At 49.1% G+C, this 19,392-nt stretch overlaps 1 protein-coding gene across 2 annotated transcripts; it reads right to left on the bottom strand.

Annotated features, from left to right (window-relative positions):
- Positions 1-2,188: 2,188 nt before the first annotated feature.
- Positions 2,189-18,331, bottom strand: CLMB (calcimembrin). Of its 2 annotated transcripts, none has more exons than XM_088136179.1 (3): positions 18,274-18,331; positions 13,608-13,830; positions 2,189-4,679 (listed from the first exon to the last, which is right to left on the bottom strand). In XM_088136179.1, the coding sequence occupies exons 2-3, from the start codon at positions 13,810-13,812 to the stop codon at positions 4,510-4,512; spliced, it is 375 nt and encodes a 124-aa protein (XP_087992305.1). In that variant the 5' UTR covers positions 13,813-13,830; positions 18,274-18,331; the 3' UTR covers positions 2,189-4,509. The 2 variants fall into 2 exon arrangements, with proteins under 2 accessions (XP_087992305.1, XP_087992306.1); XM_088136180.1 differs by having other exon boundaries at positions 13,608-13,708; positions 18,274-18,317.
- Positions 18,332-19,392: the final 1,061 nt, after the last annotated feature.

Here is a 19,392-nt window from a genome sequence, read left to right as displayed (position 1 = left end):
TTGAGCATTTCTGCACCCAGGAAGCTTGTTTGCACAAATTGCACGCGCTAGCAGCATTTGCTTGGGCGGGGAGCCAAAGATGGTACTTTGGCTGGCGTCCTTCCTGAGTAGAGCCATCAGGAGAGGGAGGGAGGGAGGGAGGGATCCCTTCACCTGGTCCACCCTACCTGGCCGCAGGTTAATGAACAGAGGCAGAGACAGTCAGCTGAAAAGCAGACCTTGGTAAACTTTGATCTCCCTGCGAGCCCCAGCTCCCAGAATGCTGAACATCTCCCGTCTTGAAATCCTGCCCGCGTTCCCGCCTGCAGTTCCAGCATTTTTTTTTTAATTTCCAGGATTTGCAGTGGGGAAAAATAATAAACATAATAAACTCCCCTCCCCTCACCTGCCTTCCTCTCGGGAGCCATTGCCTGAATTTTATTGGAAGGCATTGAAAGCTTGCAACTGACTCTGGCATAGTGTGAATACGCTTTTCTGCCTTTTACCATCTGCTACGGCTGTTAAAAAAAATTACATTTCCATCTGTTTTTAAACACCGCCTCCACCACCCCCACCCCCACACACACCCCGTCCCAGCAGCTCTTGATGTGCCCTGCGCTTCAGAAGCTCTTTCGGGCTACGGGCGATGGGCGCTGCTGGGGTCAAGTTGAACCAACTCAGCTGAAATTGTACAAAAAAGGATCCCTTTCCTCAATCTTGCTATATTTTCCCCACTGTTTTTCTTCTCTTGGTCTCTCTTCAACATCCACACAGAGGAACCCCAAAAGAGCACCCTCTGGTGCCACCTAGATATTGGCGGGACTGGCCAGGAGGTGGACAAGCTTTGCAGATCACACCGGAGGAGGATACGCCATTGTTCTAAGGGAAGATCTTAGATCAAGGGCAGAACCCCTGCTTTGCATAAACAGGTAGGTTCAAGCCCAACATCTGGTCTGGCTGGCAAGGAACCCCACCAGAAATCTGACACTGGGCTGCTACTAGTTGTAGGCAACAAGGCATCGGATGAAGAGTGATCTTACTTGGTCTAAAATAGCTTGACTATGGAGTGGTGGGATTAGCAATGAACTCATAGTCTAGTCTTGTTTTCCACAGGGAATGAGTCAGCCTCATTCCCCTCTTTTATTGTTACTCCAATAAAAGAAACACCCTTGTTTCTTCCCTGTATGTCCCTACTTTACCGTAAAGCAGGGTTTCTCAACTGTGGCAACTTTAAGACCTGTGGACTTCAACTCCCAAAATTCCCCAGCCAGCATGGCTGGCTGGGGAATTCTGGGAGTTGAAGTCCACTCATCTTAAAGTGGCCAAGGTTGAGGAACCCTGCTATAAAGGAAAGAAAAAGAAAGGGAATAAAGGTGGCTGATGGATGGCAAAAGATCTGAAGATCAATTCCTCTGAGGAAAAGTTGAGGAATATGTTTCACCAGGAGAAGAGCCCGTTAAGATGCAATCGCCTTGCAGCCTCACTATCTGAAGGGATGGCACCATTGTTCTGATGATTCAACTGGTTGAACTATAGAACTTGTACCCGTCTTCACAGCGATCCTTGATGAGTGAGTTGAGTGGGCAAAATAGCAAGGGCAGAGAAGGAAGCCCACCACCACTGAGATTCCATAAACAGCACCACATCGCCACCCGCCCCTTTTGGGGGGACAAAACCTGACCTCAGGATTGTTACGAGCAATGCCCTTCACCCCTGCTCCCACTGTCTCCAACAGGACTCTCCTTTTTTAGATGTTTGAAGGAGAACCGGACAAGTCATCTCTCAGAGACATCATACTAGGAAATGTTCGCAGAGGGTTGAACTAAATCATCTTTGAAGCCCTTTCCAACTCTTCTACGAATTTAACAGTGCCACTACTCATAAGGAACCAAAGCTAAGAAAGGGCAGTTGATCTGTGATCTCCAACCCCAGCCAATCAGAAAGAAAGAAAATGGGGTTCAATCTATGAGTAGGAAGCTTTCAATTAAAGGGCCAGTATATTTTCGGAGCATCCGTTGCATTTTTCTCATTTACACCCGTCAGGCTGGCACTGTAACAAAACGTTTGCCACAATTAACTCTGCAAAAACAAACAAACAGTTTTTGACATATAAGGGGTTGGAAATGACACTTGGGTTTTTTGGATGGTGGGGGCGGGGGAGAGCGCTTGTTGTGAACAAAACAGGCAACAAATTCATAAAAATCAGGTGGAAAATTTTAATGTGGTGTAATAAAACGGTGATGTTTTATAAATATTCCACCCACTCCAGACTTGGAAAACGTGATTTTTAAAGGAAAAGCAGAACATGCCAATTCATGCTAAATCTGAAACGAAATACTCAGTCTTATCTCACGTTAAATTAAAACATTTGTCTCTCATTTGAATGAACCCAGAGAAATGAAATGACGATTGAAAACCGAACGTCTGATTTGCAAGCATTATAAAAGGGGAGTAAGTGGGAAATTGCATCTCATCTTCTATAGCTGAGATTGATTGACTAGGTGTACAATCATTGGGGACTTATTCTAGCAATCATTCCATCTCTAATAATTCAATCATGTTTCATCCGGAGTGTACAGTTGCACATATAGGTTGAGTCCATTTTAATTGCTTCATGGCACAGAGTTGGTGGAGAGAGTTTTGATGCCTTTGATCAAGAGTAAAAATCTGGCTATGGAAAAGAACGTGGTTCATCATATTCCACCACTGATCTGATGAAGTCAGTCATGACTGAAACAAATGGCGATCTCTTCTGTCATTCAGCTTGTATTACAATCGTTCTACCCACAGCACCCACAACACTATTTTTTCTCTCTCACTGGCTGTGAACGAGGTCCACGTGGCTTCAATTCAGGCATTAGTGGCAAGGAAGACTACCTTTCCTTGGAGCTCCAACAGAGAATTTTTGTGGCTGGCTCAAAATAATCCTCCTTTCCCAATATTTAATGAAACCTTAACAGACTTAATTGTGGGAAGAGGACATCTGTTACTCCTGAAAGTCCACTAAATTCAAGAGTCCATCACTGCAGATGACACCAGTGATGCAAACCAATGCAAACCACATTTATTTGTATAATGATTTCATCCTGCAAATCACAATGGAATTTCACTCATTGCATGCGGTCTGGAAAATCAAGGTTTCAGCGTACTGCTTATACTGTGAGTTGAGTCTGTTCTCTCCAATCTAGTATCCCCCGGGTGTGTTGGACCACAGCAACCATCACTCCCAGTCAACGTGGCTCCTGGAGGGCACCAGCCTATGACTGCCTTCTTCAGCTTGGTGCCTTCTGTGGATACACCAGGCTGCAACTCCCAGAAAAAAGATAGAGGAAGGATGCCAGGTTGGAGGGAACCAGATATTGCCCCCATCCTGCTCCATACCATGTCTGCCCTGTGTTGTAGATGTCTTACAATGTGGGGTATACTTTTCACAGCTGATATTGAAGTGTTTGAAGGAGACCTCAGTCTCTGGGAGGTATCTCCAATTGTCCTGCAAGTATAGAGCCCTATTATTTGAGGAGCTCAAACTAAATAGGATCTCCACAACCATCTTTCCCAATCCCACCCAATTAGCCCAATTTCCAAGCGGGCTAGCAAAAGGATGACAGACGTTAATGACTCCCTACCAGGCCTATGGCTTCTTTACTCTTGGAGAAAGTTCCCCACTTGTGGTCAGGTCTTGCTAAAACACATTCCCAGATTCTTCATTAGTTGCTTCTAAGACCTAGAGATCGTCTCTATCCAAAAAGAAGGATCAGGTGAGAGAAGCAAGGGCATTTTTCCTCCTTCCACTCACTACCTCAGAGCAAAGCAAACTTGTGTTGTTTTGCTAAACCGGCCTTAGGTTCCATTTTGCAGAGGGACGTCTGCTGGAAGGGTCGCCCAGTCCAAGTCCGCTTTAAATACAACAGACCAAGTGAAGGGAACAATGAGAACTTGGTGTTGCTCACGAGCAGAGAGGGCCAAAACAGGAGATGGAGCAGTAGCAAAAAACATCATCTGACTACAGACGTATTTGCTCTTGAAATTGTAGCATTTCCCCTTAAAACTGCTTTTATCCACCTGCAGAGCCCATGCACCATCTGTGCAAATCAGTGCTCCTTCGATTCTGACAATGACCGATTAATTAGCCTAAGCTGGGCCCAAGCTGACCAACACCACTAGCAAGGACCTGAAAGCAACAAGCAGGTCTTGTTGCAAAATATCTCCCCATCTATTCCTCCCCAAAGCCATCAATCACCGCAGGTCTTCTTCCAAGTAGACGCTGGCTTGGCGGATTCCTTGAACGTCCCTTTGCCTGTTACAGGTAGGCAACAGTGCCATGGTCTCAAGAGGGAATGAGGTATATGTCAAGCTGTTGGTCCATTTTTAATCAACCTGGCAAGGGGAGAAGAAAAGGGAGGAGGTGTTTGGGAAACTCAGAGGCCTCGGACAGTTCCTGAGCTGTTCAAGCGCTACGTTCTCTAACAATGCCACCAAGCGCCTGTTCTCTTTGGCTTGGAGCCAGGAGGCTGCATGTCCACCTCTGCCTCAGCAGTTGTCCTGTGGTTCATCATCACCCAGGCTGGGGTTTCTCAAGAGTGCCTTCCCCGTGGGGGTCGGAGGAGTGATAATAATATCTGGGACTCTTAGCCTTTTCTCAGCCATGACAGCCACCTCGCCGCTGCTGACACCACCACCACTCACACACAGTTTGAAGCCTGAAAGAGAGAGACAGTGGGGATTATCCAGGCACTTGGCACTGGCACCTGGCAGCAGTCGAGAGATGAAGTAAGTTCCCTGGGTTTCACACAAAGGAGTTTGTCCTCGTCATGAGGTCAAGGCAAAGTAATGGCAGGTGGATTTTGATCCTTCCAAGTCTAATTTTAAGGAGCAGTTAGGAAGAGTCAAGAGGTCTTCATGATATGCTCCAGACTATGGGCTGAATCACTGGCTGTTGGAAATGATCAAGGCTCTTCTCCAGAAATCAAAACCTTATTTGCTATTTTGGTTGCTTGGTCCAACTAAAAGTTGTTCAGTGGTCCCACACACTGATCTCTCATTGATGTGTTCATGGTCTGCCACTGATGGAGGAAGAGCCAGAGATGGAACTTTCTGGGATTAGCTCTTGTCACTCGATGCAGAGAGCAAGAAAGATGACCTTGATGGAGATAGGTAAGATCTGATACCAAAGTGACAAGGAGAAAAACATGGTTTAAGTCCAAAACAAGCAGAAAGTATGTGTTAGTAGCTCAGATAGACACCTCCCTAATTCACATGGGTATAAGAACAGGGGAAGGCCCAGCGCAATCAAACTTGCAAGATCCTGTTATTATAGCAATCTCAATAAAAGTAATCTTAATCCTCCTGTGAAGATGATTCTTGGTCTGGTCAACCTGATGGTGCTGACTCTCTCCAACCATATTACATTGACAAGATTTCCATGATTGAAACATTCCAATATGAGGAACAGCCTTTCTCATCTTGGAATGGAAGCCAGGATAGACATCTTGTGATAGGAACATTTCCACATGAAACAGTCAGCACGCCTCTCCTGACTTTTTCCAGGATCCCTTCAGGTTTATAATTTATAGTTCAAATTTATAATTTAACCTTCAGGTTAAATGATAACCTACAGGACCTGGACATGTTTGAGGACCACTTCATTACAATAAGAATAAAAAGGTGACTTGTGAAAACAAAGCAAGGGTTAGTCCTTTGAGGTAGACCAAGTCAGGAAACAGACCCCACCAGTTTGACTGGAGCTCTACTTTATTGGTCTACGCCAAAGTTTCTCAACCTTGGGAGCTTTAAGTTCTGTGGACTTCAACTCCCAGAATTCCCCAGCCAGCCTGGCTGGCTAAGGAATTCTGGGAGTTGAAGTCCACACATCTTAAAATTCCCCAAGGTTGAGAAACACTGGTCTGTGCTCTAATAACAGAATCTTGAAAACCTGAGTGTTTTCCCTTCCCTCCCTCTTATACTTCCATAAATCTGGGGGGTGGGCAAACCAGTCTAAGCTCCTTCCTCACCTTTCCTCTGTTTCCTGGGCTTAAAGCATGATTTTGTTTGGTAACCATTTCTGTATAGTTTCTTCAAGGTCATCTCTGTGGTTCTCTGCAGCAAAAAGCAAGACAGGCAGCAAAGAAGCGGCAGAACTTAACGTCAAGTCTGAGACGTCTTCTGAGCTTTGAGCCAAATGGCCTTTCTGCACCCCTCCCCCTGCAGCTGACCCAGATTGTCTCCCCTTTCCCTTGTTGACCTATAGCTGATAGACCATCCCCTTGTCTCTCTGCAACCAGATAGACTCCTCGCCTCTTCCTTAGTCGCTGTCCACGCAGTCAAGGCGAGCTTGGAGACCCAAGATCTACCACGTCCGAGCTGGCCGTCCTGTTATATGGTGCCTTCATCATGATAAGGACAACTCCAGGTGATATTTAGTGACCTGGGTTGCACTGAATATAAATTACACTTTTGCAATGATATGCAGCTGCTTCCAACAATAAATGATAGATATCCACATCTTTGCTAGACACAAAGTCAAAAATGTTGTACGGGTGTCCTCTAGTGGGCACGCAAGGTAGGACTGCCTCTGGTCAGATACCGCATGTGGGGTTAATTCTGGGGCCATCACCCTTTCCTGATCAAGGGAAAATATGCCGTGAGAAATCAGGGGGATGGCTATCACAGTAAGCATCCTGGGGATAATTTGGGACGTGGGGAACGCAAGACAAAGATTAAGAGATCCAGCAGTACAAGCTGAGGGCTAGGACCGCTTGGGCAGAGCTACACTGACTACAATAAAAATGGCTATTGATGGGATCATGCCCAAAGAGGGCTGTGTGCGTGTCTCGCAGCAGGTGACCTCTTAGTGGAGAGATTTCTGCAGACTGAAGGGGCACGCTAAAAACTGAATGTTGCTCCATGGATTCCTCAAAACATGGCATTTAAAGCTGATCAAGGGATTACAACTTGGTTGCAAATTTCACAGTTCAACCATGCACGGTGTGAAAAAGGTTTCCATGTATTTGTTGTGAATCCCCTACGAGTTAGCTTCATTGGGATCTAGGAGAGGGAAAAGGTCTGCTTTTTCTTAAGCCATGAATCGTTTTCTTTATCTATCCCCCTTCACTGGCTTTTTTAAAGTGAAGCAACTCCAAATATTACTATTCGTCATAATGAAATCCCTCTAGTTCCTTGGTTGTTTTGCCTGCTCTTCTTTGCACCTTCTCTGGCTCAACGACATGTAATATAAACTCAGCATCATAAACGGTGTCATGACCAGAGCAGAACTAAATCCAAACAGGGTTTCCTTATTTCCATTTCAATGCTTGGCTTCCAGTCTTTGTATTCAGGTTGGACAATTTGCTTTCAAGGGAAAACTGCCTTGAGGGTTCATTGTCAAAAGTGGGCAGGATAGAAATTAAGCAAGCAGAAAAATAGACAAGTTAGCCTGCCTTTGCTCTGAGGACTTATTTTGGAAGCAGCGTGTTTTGAGTCGGAGAGTTACTCATTTCGCTGCCCCAGAGGGATTTGCACAAGAGGACAGATGCACACTTGCACCAGTCTCACTTCAGCTGTGCTTTGACGGGAGATCCTGCGTCACCCAAGACGTACTTCTCAGCAATCCTCCCTCCCAGCTTGCCATATGATTGTTTAAGCAGAACAGGCTCAACAGGCTATTAACAAGGGAACTGTTTGTTTGGAGATCAATAAGAGGTCTTTCTGTCCAGCTGGTGGATAAACCTGCATTCAGGGCCTGAAGCCAAAATCTTCAGTCCCCCAAACGGATGTAATTTACAAATGCATTTGCAGGCAGGGCACAGCGAGCCACGGGCATTTTGCGCAGAAAGGGTTTGGCTTGGTCCCTGCTAGGTTCACGGCAAACATTGGGGGCACATTGAATGGTTTTAGGACATGCGTTGATGAGGCAAAGGGGGTCAGCCTTCTCAGCCCCCAGCTTCTTGTGTGTCGAAGAGGGTTAAGGTTTGAGGTTGAGCCTCTGGGATCACATCCTGGGTTGTGCCTTTCACCCTCAAAACGAAAAGAAATGGTGCCACTGATTTTCAGGCATGGGGGTTAGAAGGGGGGGGGGTGTTAGAAAATGGGCTCAGGTTATCCTCCCAGGCTGCATCCAGATATCCCCCAACCAAGAGCATTTTTACCTAATCTGGATTCTGCTTCAGTTTACATTCATCTCATTTGAGTCTGATGTCACACAGCAGCTGAGATTTTCCCTTAATGACCCCCAAGATGGTTATATCACTGAATCCAAGTTTCTAATAGCCCCCATGAAGGATCTGAGGACTGAAATAAAACTGTACCATGGAGAAGAAAGGCTACAGAACCTAAATGGGAGTTTTGCTTTGCCTGGAACGAGCAGTACCGTCTTCTGCGGACAGATGGTTTGGCTAATGGGTTAACCTCAGCTGTCCCAACTTGGTGCCTTCAAGAGACCTTTGGCTAGGTCCCAAAGTCCATGCTGGTTGGAGGTTTGGGGGACTTAAAGACCAACAGCCCGGAAGCCATCAAACTGGAGAAACTGCTTCACAGGGTCCTTTGCTGTGTGTCAGAGTATCAAGAAAATGTAAGTCACACAAGCATTTTTCTTGCTTGTTATATGATGGCATTGAAATCCACCCAGAACCATGCTGCTCACTGGTTGATCTCCTCCCATTTATACTTTTATACCTTAATCTACTTGCTAGGATTATGATAGGAATAAAAAAAGTTGGGGAGAGGAACGTGTGAGTGAGGGCTGTCTGAATCTTCCTCGAGAAAGCCAGAGGATGATCAAAATGCAAAAAAATAGATACGGGGAGGGGCACATAAACTGATTCCTGTTGTGCGTGACCATTTATGGGCTGCAAACCATGACATAAGGAATGATGCTAAGGACTGCAAAAGGCCATTGTGGTATTCTCAGAGGCTGCTGGAAGCTTGAGATGGTGATCAGGGAATAAAGTCACGGTGGGATCCCTACTGAATGCGTCGCATGAGCAGAAACATTCAAGACTATACGTTTTCAGTTGCGTGTACTCTTAACCTCTTTTCTACAAATTTTGAACAACTTCCTTTGGTTCCTTTGCGAGGCAAGGTCTTAGCAGCACCTTTGGACTTGCACTGGATTGGAAGAAGATGAGCGTGGTTTTAAAATGGGAGGGAGAAACATCAATAACCTGCACTGTGCTGATGACACGGCCCCGATAGTCGAAAATGCAAAGGATCTGCAAGCCCCAGTAGAAGTCAAGGAGCACAGTGAAAACAAGACTAAAATTAAATATAAAGAAGGCCGAACGAATGACAACAGTTTGAATCACCAGCTTTAGAATTGGCAATGAAGGTATCAAAGTGGTGGATAGTTTCTGTCTTTTAGGATCAACCATCAATAGTAAAGGAATAAGCAGTCAGGAAATATGCTGTGGACCAGCACTTGGTAGAGCACCATCAAGGCCTTTGAAAAGATATTCAAAGGCCGTGATGTACAAAGATCAGGATCGTGCAAAGAAAGTTGGACTTTGAAGAAGCAGGATAGGAAGAGTACTGATGCTTTTGAACTTTGGTGTTGGAGAAGACTCCTGAGAAGACCATGGAGAGCCAAGAAAACAAACTGATGGATCATCAAACAAATCAACCCAGAGTTCTCACTCAAGGCACAAATGATCAGGCTCAAATGATCCTACTTTGGACACATGATGTGAAGACCCAGCTCTCTGGAGAAGGCCCTAATGCTGGGAAAGGTGGAAGGAAAGAGAAGGAGAGGACGACCAGCAGCAAGGTGGAGGGACTCAGTTATAGCGGTGATGGCTGTTCTCTTGGAAGACCAAGAACCAGGATGGGGACAGATCATCATGAAGAAAATCTATGTATGCGGTTGCTAAGAGCTGACAACAACTTGATGGCACAAAATCAGTCAGTTGGGTTTGCGTGTTTTTCAGTTCTGTATCCGCTTATTTATTTAATTTATGAAGCACTTCATAAAGGACTTTTCTCCAGGCACAGGGGACTGTCATCTAAACCATAATAACAAGTACAATAAAATCACTACACCCAAGTCAACAAGCACACTGAAACAGAACAAAATAAATGAATGCAACTCTCCCACCCCTGTAAAACATAACGAGATACAAAGGTTAAGACTGTGCTGCAGAGATTAAAATGTTTGCATTTTAAATAGGAACATAATTTAAAGGTCTGTAGGAATAACAAGAGTTGTTGGGAGTCGGGGAGGGAGGGAGGGAGGGAGGGAGGGAGGGAGGAAGGACGGAAGGAAGGAAGGAAGGAAGGAAGGAAGGAAGGAAGGAAGGAAGGAAGGAAGGAAGGAAGGCAGGAAGGAAGGAAGGAAGGAATTTTAGCCTGGCGCTGAAAAGGCAACACATTGGTCAGTGGATGAGTTCTTCTGATTTTTCTTCCAACAGATGAAATTTCTATTAGGTAGTATCAAAATGTAAACAAATGAGTCAGGGGCAACTGTAGGATGTGGTCAAAAAAGTCAAGCTGGTGGCTATGATGGTACGATTGAAGCTCTGCCTATTGTTTAGATGCATCAGCCGAGGTCAGCTAGGGTCTGCCACCCGCTAAGGCTGAAAGTCAAACCTGTTTCCTGCAGGTTAAGCTTAATTCCTGGTGACTTTGTGAATCTGCCCATGTGCTTTTGTTAGCCACTGCCTTCTTCCCCCGTGGACATCCCTGGCTGCCTAAAGCCACAGGCTTCCTGCCCAAGGGCAAAGGAGATCTGACCTGTTAGCTTCGGCAGCCAGCTAATGCCAGCCAGGTGCTGCCACTTCACAGCCTGAAGTGCAAAGACGTCCTAGCCGCCCGCACCAAATAAAATGCCTTAAAAAGCAAACCTTCAGGAAAAACAAAGGGCTGAGATGGATTGTCCTGGGGCAAAGAACCAAATTGCAGAGTGCCTGGAAAATAGGGAGAGTTGGGCCATCTGGCAGAGGTTTCACAGGGATATATTTCCTGATGGTCGCACCTGTTGGCTGATCCTTCTGGAGAAGAGAAACATTCCTCTGAACCGCAGCTTCGGAACCTGTCATCCCAAAGCGGGCATGAATTATCCATGGCCCCCGGACCGATCTGGAAAGGCCTGTGGCTGCAGCATGGTTCTCGGGGAGGAGCGGGGAGCCAGCCTGGCCACCCATCATGCTAGAAGACCTCCCTGGGAAGGGGAACCAGCAGGCGCCGGGCCTTTAGCTCTGCATTAAAGCTGACAGCACCCGCTGGCACCGGGGCTACGCAGCAGTAAAAAGCTAATGGGCAATGCAATATTTAGCATTTGTCCCAATTACCCAGCAAGAGAGCGGAGCACATTAAAAGGGGGGGGGAAAGGAGGAGGAGGAGGAGGAGGAGCTACTCTGTGAATGGTGGGAGGAGGAAGAGGAGGAGAGGAGGAGGAGGAGGAGGGGGAGAAGCTACTCTGTGAATGGTGCTTCAAGAAGGAGAATGAGGAGGAGGAGAAGAAGAAGAAGGAGAAGGAGAAGCAGCTTGTGAATGGTGCTTCAAGGAGAAGAAGGAGAAGGAAGAAGAAGAGGAGAAGCTACTCTGTGAATGGTGGAAGAAGAGGAGGAGGAGGAGGAGGAGAAGGGAAGAGGAAGTAGCTACTCTGTGAATGTTGCTTCAAGAAGTAAAAGGAGGAGGAGGAGGAGGAGAGGTAGGGGAAGGAGAAGAAGCTTGTGAATGGTGCTTCAAGAAGAAGAGGAGGAGGAAGAAGAAGTGGAGGAGGAAGAAGAAGAAGTGGAGGAGGAGGAGGAGGCTGTTACTCTGCGAATGGTGCTTCCATTCCTCCTCTACCTCCAACTCCCACCTTGGGGCAGAGGAAGCTGACTACCTCCGCAGGGCGCTCGGCTCGGGTGTCTCCCTCCGCATCAGCTGCCTTTGTTCTGCCAACTCACTCATCTAGCTGGCTCCGGACAATACAACTGACCAGAGAGGCCACGCTTTCCGCTTTCCGAGGCCTGGTTGCTGGACGCCCTGGGGGAGGAAAGGCGGGGGGAATACACTTCCACTACATTACTTTTAAGATGGGGGGGCTTCTTAGGGGCGTTGGCCTCTGCACCGCTTTCCCACTTTCAGGAAAGGAGACCAGCCCCCCCCCCCCAACGCTTCAGCCAGGCTTTTAAAGTTGCGCAGATCACTTTAATTGGTTCTTAATGGGCTGCATTTCGGTGGAGATTGCAAGCGGCCATGAGCAGGAAGCAGCAGGGAGATCTAAATCGAAACCCCCCGCCCCTGCGGGCTGCCAAAAGGAGCAGCCCCTTGGGGTGCTGAGGCATCGCCAACAGAATCCAAAGTGGGGGGGTGGGGAGCAACTGCTTAAGGCTCGCAGGTCTTCCTGGGCTCCCTTCTCTCCCAATGGTGAATACAGCTCTTTTATCCCTTCGTTTTTGCATCCATCGGAGCTGCAGGACACTCAACTGACCGCAAGAGTTCCTGCCAAGTCTGATTTTAACCAGATTGGGGGGGTGGGATGGCGAGGGGGATTTTGCAGATATCGTAGGTGGCTTTTGGCTCCGTGTTATGGCAGTCATAAAACCTTCCCGGCTCGAACGTCAAGCCTGAGCGAACGAGCCCGGAAGTCCTCGCCCAATTTTTCAGAAAGGAAAAAAAGGGAGACAATTCAGCCGGGAGCTTTTCAGTTTCAACAGACACCATGAGTGACGGGTTGCGTGTCTTGGGGACGGGCTGCTTCGTTTCCGGTTAACACGGTATCCGGTTGGGCAACGCACAGCCCTCCGACCCGCTTTGCAATCCCCAGAGCTTCTCAATGCTCTCCCCAGATCGGGCTGCCGACATCTGGGAGAAAGTTGCGAAAAAGCACGATGCTCTCCAGATGGGCTGAGGGCCCCTAAATACAGACATAAATAAATCCGTCCAAACTAAACAACTCTGAAACCAAACCCAAACAACGCTAAACAGTGGGGAGAAACAACTGTAAGACAAAAAGAAACATCTACTTATTTGCAGAATGCAATTGCTCCTGTTCTCCCAAAGCCCCAAATCATTTTTGAAGTTCAGGACTTGGCTCATCCCGGTCAAGGACCAGCTTTGCTAAAATAAAGACATCCTGCATATGTTTAGAGGGCTCTGTATGTTTTATATCAGTGTTTTTCAAACTTGGCAACTTTAAGAGGGGCGGACTTCAACTCCCAGAATTCCCCAGCCAGCATGGCTGGCTGGGGAATTCTGGGAGTTGAAGTCCGCCCCTCTTAAAGTTGCCAAGTTTGAAAAACACTGTTTCATATAAAAGAGGAATTGTTCTTTGCCACTGTCTCAACCTCTATACCAGTATCGATGCTGAACTTTGAATCTTTCCAACATGTGAAATGTAAGTGTCTTCAATAAATATCCAAGTCACGCTTAGCTAGGAACAGCCAGTTTTACATCAGCACCCTTGGATGTCTCCACCCTCTATGTAGAAACAACCTCAACGTTGCAACATATTCATTGCTCAGAAAAGCTACCGTTGAAGCAGAAGCAGAGAGCGATGAGATCAGATATATAAGTACTCTTTTGGCTGCTAAATATCCCTCCAGCTTTCTGGCCAAATCTCCTGGAAATCATCACACACCAATCTCGGCACATAAACTCCTCTCTCAGCATCTTTCCACCTCCCTTTGGGGTCGAGGCGGGCTTTCTCTTACCTTTCAGACAGGAGAAGCTAAGGCCCATGGTTTCATCCTTTTCGCCGGGGGGGGAAGTCAGAGGCCGAAACGTCCGCCACAGCTGCTGGGCTTCACGAAGGCTGAAAAGTGGAGATGTTTGTGGTGGCGGAGGCTGTTTAAGTTTGCAAGCGAACACAAATAGCCCAGCTTTCCAAACAACTCTACGGAACACCCCCAATCTCATGGCACTGTGTAAACTCAGCTGTCATTAAAAAGAAAAAAAACAAAATCCTTAGCACGCCAGATCATTTTTTATTGCGACCTTTCTGCAACCTTCAACTAGTTAGTTAACCAAGTATGGAAGGGTGTACTGCAGCAAAACCAAAGTATATTCCTCTCCACTAGAAGATAACTTCCTTCCTTCCTTCCTCCCTTCCTCCCTCCCTCTCTCCTTCCTTCCTTCCTCCCTTCCTCCCTCCCTCCCCCTTTTCCTTCCTTCCTTCCTTCCTTCCTTCCTTCCTTCCTTCCTTCCTTCCTTCCTTCCTTCCTTCCTTCCTTCCTTCCTTCCTTCCTTCCTTCCTTCCTTCCTTCCCCAAATCTACAAGGCTGCCCAACTCTACAATAACTCTGGATGGCAGACAGTAAGAACCAGCCTGCAATAAACAGAGTGCCTCTGCTTTCGCTGTTAAGGACAATTAAAAGCATGGCACTGAAATCTCTCCTCTCACCCAGCAGGGGAGAGTTTTATAGGAAAGCGGGGGGGGGGGCTTGGGGTCCCTGCCAGGACCTCCCAAAAGACTGGTGGGATGTATTGTGGATTAGGCCAGATTAGGCCTATAGATTGGAGGTTCTCCGTCTCTGTCTAGGAACATCCTAGCTGGAGAATGATGGGGGGGTTGTAATCTAACCCAGGAGTTTTCCATTTTTTTCGGGTCACAGAACCTGTTAAATTCTTGGAATCCCTGATCAAGAGGCAACGCTTGATGAACTTCAATGAACTGCTGTCCGCTCCTCACAAAACCCATCCAGCTGTGGCGAACCCAAGTGTAACGTATACGGTGGAATCAGTTGGGGAAGGTGCCACATTCAGACCTAGCTACTAACTGTTCCTCCGCTGCCGGGTTGTTGGCAACTGATCCCGAGCAAGCTGCTGCGTCTCGGCAGCACTAAACCTAGCAGAAAGTATTTCCATGGCTGCAATCTTTCTCAGATGGGGAAGTGAGTGGAACTTGTCAGTGCGGAGAAGGGGGTTTCATTCTGCGTTCAACAGGCTTCGGTTTAATCATTGACTTCTGATGAGCTCCTGACGCACAGCAGGGCGTGCCGCTGCCAGCTGCTGTAAAGAGTGGGCTCTGTCTGACGTGACCTGGAGGTTCCGTCTGCCCATAAAGATGGAAGCCGATTCAGTGCAACTCAGTGCACTTAAGAGCTGGCGTGAGACCATCAGGTCAGGATCCATAGGAAGTAGCCTCACTTCAATCATTCGCTGGCCTCGGTTCGAAGGGAAGATTCCAGGATATGCCAGCCGTTCAGCCCACATCTGGGCCATGGAGCAGATGGAGATTATGGCGGCATAGGAGAACGTGTATTTGGGGGGCAGAAATGATCGAGGTAGGGAACCGGGTCAGAAACGCCAAGAACTACAGCACAGCTCAAAAACAGCCCTGCAAATGTTTAAAATGGCCCTACTTTTGCATCAGATGAAAGCAATTCTCTCATGCCATTCTCTCAGGCTACCACGGGTTTGAGATTTCAGAAGAGGGAGAAGTTCAACAGGAAGAGCCTTCACCAAATCACCACGTGAAGTCCGTTGTGTTCCTGTTAAACCAGGCTTCATGCAGCATTCTTTCTGGAATGTCCACAGAGCCTTTCAAGCTCCCCAGGTTAGGCCTTTTTTGGCACTGGGGGGCTGGAAAAAGTGTTCAGGAGCCAAATGACTGCCTTACACCTTGTAGATGCATAAGACATTGCTTTTTCCAGTGTTAAAACTCCTGAAGCTCCTCTCAAAATGGGCCTTGCCCCCACCTACTTCTGGAATACAGCACTGTCCCCAACCTGTCCCACAAACTCTGGGGTACCTGTGACCTGGTAGAAATTGTGCATCCCTGAGTTAGGTGCACAAGAGCCTTTCTCAGAAAGACAAAAACGGGGGCAACTTAACTCCCCATCTCTAGATCGTGAATTGCTACGTAGATAAGGAATTCTACTTTTGCACGTATGGACACCTTGGATAAAACTCATCTTGGCTTGCTTGTGTATAATTTATTTTAATCCCTTATTGAGAATTGAACAAATTTGAATGCTCAGGTTTGGAAAGACATTTCAACCACTGGATGACGAGAATGATTTCTCTCCCTCCTGAAGGATCTGGTGCTCCCACTTCCTCACACAATAGTTGCCTGAAAAAAAATCTGGGTGTTATTTATAGCAGGGCACTTTTACTCTTCTGGAGAGTGGAAGGAGTTCCAAATGGAAGGAGCAAACCCCAAGATTATTCACGTTCAAAACCGTCAGTATATACACATCCAAAATATGGAACCAGATGTTGCTGAACTACAACTCCCAGTAGCTCCAACCAGCATGGCAGGTGATGAATTTCAGCAACAGCTGGAGAGTCTCTTGTTTCCTTCCCCTGTTACAGACCAAGCCAATGACTTGTATATCTAGGTACAAACCAGCATGTGGAACGCTGCCGAAAATCACAGGGCATACAGTATCAATAGTACTGAGGTTTGGGCTCCTTGTTCAAAGAGCTTTGTTTTTAAGCACTGTTGGAATACAAAGTCCACCCAATTGGCAAGTGATCTGGTGAAGTCTGCATTGACTCAACTTTCCAAACACTTGTCAGTAACAGATTCATGTCTCCTAGCCCCTGCCTCATTGGCCTTGAGGCTGTAAATATTCTTTCATTTTCTAAAGTCTTTAAGACCGAGGATGAAGAAAGTGGAGGCTACTCAGAGGTTACCAAACTAACCACTCTCCAGCAACTTCCTACTACTGCAAGTTGTGATGAAGCTAGAGGATCAAAGATTTTGCACCCAATGTAGCCATTATCAGGGGTTGGGTTCAACCAATGTACTAAACCACCTTTTTGTGGCTTAAAAAGTCATTTTAATCCATCTCTTGGAATCTGTAGCCCATGATTTATGGGCTTGGTATGCTATATGATCCTATTCATCTGTGGTTGATTCCACAAACCCTAGTTAAACAAAATGTGGCTATTTTGGGAGAACAACGCCAATGATGAAAATGTCTAGAGGATGCCAAGGGGTATCTAAGTACAATTGGGAAATCTCATTGAATTTTAGAAAGATAGCAGAGGGCATGGTTCCAGGAAGAAACCGTATTCATATTTTGTGCTCAACTGTGAGTGGAGAGACAAACAAAATTGGATTTATTCTCCGAGTTGAGCAGAGGGGAGGTAGAAACGGATGTTTACATCCAGAAGCCATTCCGATTTTTGCATGATCTGACTCTGTAACAGTTTTTTCCTGACTGCTAAGTTCCAGAGATGTTCTCCCCACCCCTCTGCAGGATCCGCCGCATCCTTCTAGTCCAATATCCAACTCGGTCCAGCTATCTACAGCAGCATATTAGCACCCAAAGATGAGCCGACAACCATCCTTTTAGGGACAACCGAGGAAAAAACGTGTAGAGAAATGATTTCTCAAGAAAGGCAGAATTGGAGGAGTCCACCTGGCTGATCACACCCTTGCTGGATCAAAATCCATAATCCATAAATAAAAAAGGTGGAAACACCCTTCACCTTCTGCCCACGCGCAAGAAAGCAATTTATTGGCTTGGCCAAGTAAAAAATGGGAAATCAATGTACATAAAATTGCCACAAATATCCATAAGAGAGTCATTGGAGAGCACACCATGTTTTCCCACAGCTCTCAGGAGATCGCTGAACTACAACCCCCAGCATCCCCAGCCTGCCAGAGCCATGTAACCAATGCTAGCCCCGGAGTCCAGCAACCTGTAAGGGCCCCCCTTTCCCTAACCCAAAAGAAGAAAGCTTCTCCCGGTTCTTCTGTTGCCAAAGTCCGGGCAAAACCAGGGGGAAACTTCTGAAAAGTTAGGGGTGCGTGGGCTGCTTGCACCCGGCCCACTGGCTCCGGGGGTAACGCCCCCCCCCCCGTTCGGCTGAAGACGGAGCAACAGCTGCGTCGGCCTCTCGGCCGGAAGGCGCGCGCCCTGCACCCTGCAAACTTTTGCGCCTCGCCCAGATGTGCGGCTCGCCCCCCAGCTCCGCTCCGCCCCGCCCCGCCCCGCCCTCGCTCTCCTGCGCGGCGGGCGGCTGCTCCCGGCCTGGGGGTTGCAGCCCCCGCGGAGGGTTGGGCACAGCGCGTGGGAGCCCCACGGCGCGGCCGAAGCGGCGAGCCTCGCCTGAAGCCAACCCCACGGAGGGCCGCGCGCCCCTCGGCCTGGGCCAGCCCGCCCCCCCCGTTCCCAGCCCGCGCCCCGTGGAGGTGCCCAGGCGAGCCCGCCGCGAAGCAGGGCCGGTGCCCGCCGCTCCGAGGCGGCAGCCCTCCTCCTGCCGGAGCTCGCCCCACTGGCCAAGTTGGGGGAGCCGGGGAGGGGCGCGCAGGGCGGGGGCGATGCCTGCAGCATGCGCCACGCTCCCCCCGCCCCCGGGGCAGCGCAGCCGAAAGGCGCCCCGCCGTCCCCGAGGTCCGGGCCGGACAGAGCTAGAGCCACTCACCCGCTCGCGCGAAGTCCAGCCGCTGACATCGCCGCCAGCCGCGCGCCCAGCGCAGCAGCCCGGGAGGCAGGGCCAGGGCGATTTGCATACGCGCGGCCGGGGGGGGGGGGCGGGAGGGGAGGGGGACCACCTCCAGCTGGCCGCCCAGCGGGCTCCTCCGCGGCCAGGCGTGCCCGGCTCCCCCCCCCCCCCGGGCCGCAGGAGGGCGGAGGGTCGGGGGCGCTGCTGCTGCTGCGCCTCGCTTCTGGCCCGGCCGGGGCTGCAGCTGGCGGGAGATCTGGTCCCTGCGAGGTGGGGGGGGGGGGATCCAGGCAAACTTGGGGAGGGGGGAGGGAGCCAAGACTCGGGGGGGGGAGCCAGGGCGGAGGAACGCTGCAGATCTTCTGCTGCAGCAGGAAGCCACGGTCGGATTCCCACCCGCAGATGGCTACTGTACTGAAGGGAGACCCCGACTCCGCTTAGCCGCTGCTGCTGTGGCCGATGGGCCGCGCGGCGGGAGTTGCGCTCCAACCCCAAACGCACTCTGCACGTGCGCAGCATCCCTCCCTGCCCGCTCCGTACGTTATCCCGGAGCCGCCCCCCTACTGGCTCCGCGGCGGGAATCCTTCTTGCGGACCCGCGCCAGGCATCGCAGGCGCGCCCCCGCAAGGCAGCCCCTTTGATGAACACCCTTTGGTGGGTCTGTGCAACAAGCCAGAAGCTGCGACCGCAAGGGCTGCGCCCCGGCAAGGCGGAGACCAGAACCGAATCTACCGACAGGGCTCGTTCAAGTCCACTTTAACACGCTGGCTGCAATTCTCCAAGAAGTTGGGCTGAGAAAAACGCTTCCCTGGGAAAACGCTTGGTTTGCGCAGCCCCGACCATCTCCCAGGATGGGGGTGGGGTGGGGAAACCCTTCCTGAGGCTGAGCAAAGCCCCCAGGCCTTCCGGCGGCAGGTGTATGCAAGACGCCTGCAAGAGACCTGCCCACTCAGGCTGCATCTTGGTGGCACGCCAACCTGGGCAGTGGTCTGGACCTCTAGCGCGCTTTCAACAGGAAAGGGAGCTCACCCAGAGGGGCAGCAAGGGAAGAATGAAAGCCACAGACCCTCCCCCCCCCCCCAAGCTTCTGGTCTCCAT

This window comes from Python bivittatus, unplaced genomic scaffold, assembly GCF_059951505.1.
Source record: "Python bivittatus isolate LINGU-HERP-01145 unplaced genomic scaffold, Pbiv_v1 ctg000190_np1212, whole genome shotgun sequence".
NCBI classification, from domain to species: domain Eukaryota; kingdom Metazoa; phylum Chordata; class Lepidosauria; order Squamata; family Pythonidae; genus Python; species Python bivittatus.
The sequence above is the reverse complement of the archived record's forward strand: the minus strand, read 5'-3'. Positions and strand labels throughout refer to the sequence as shown.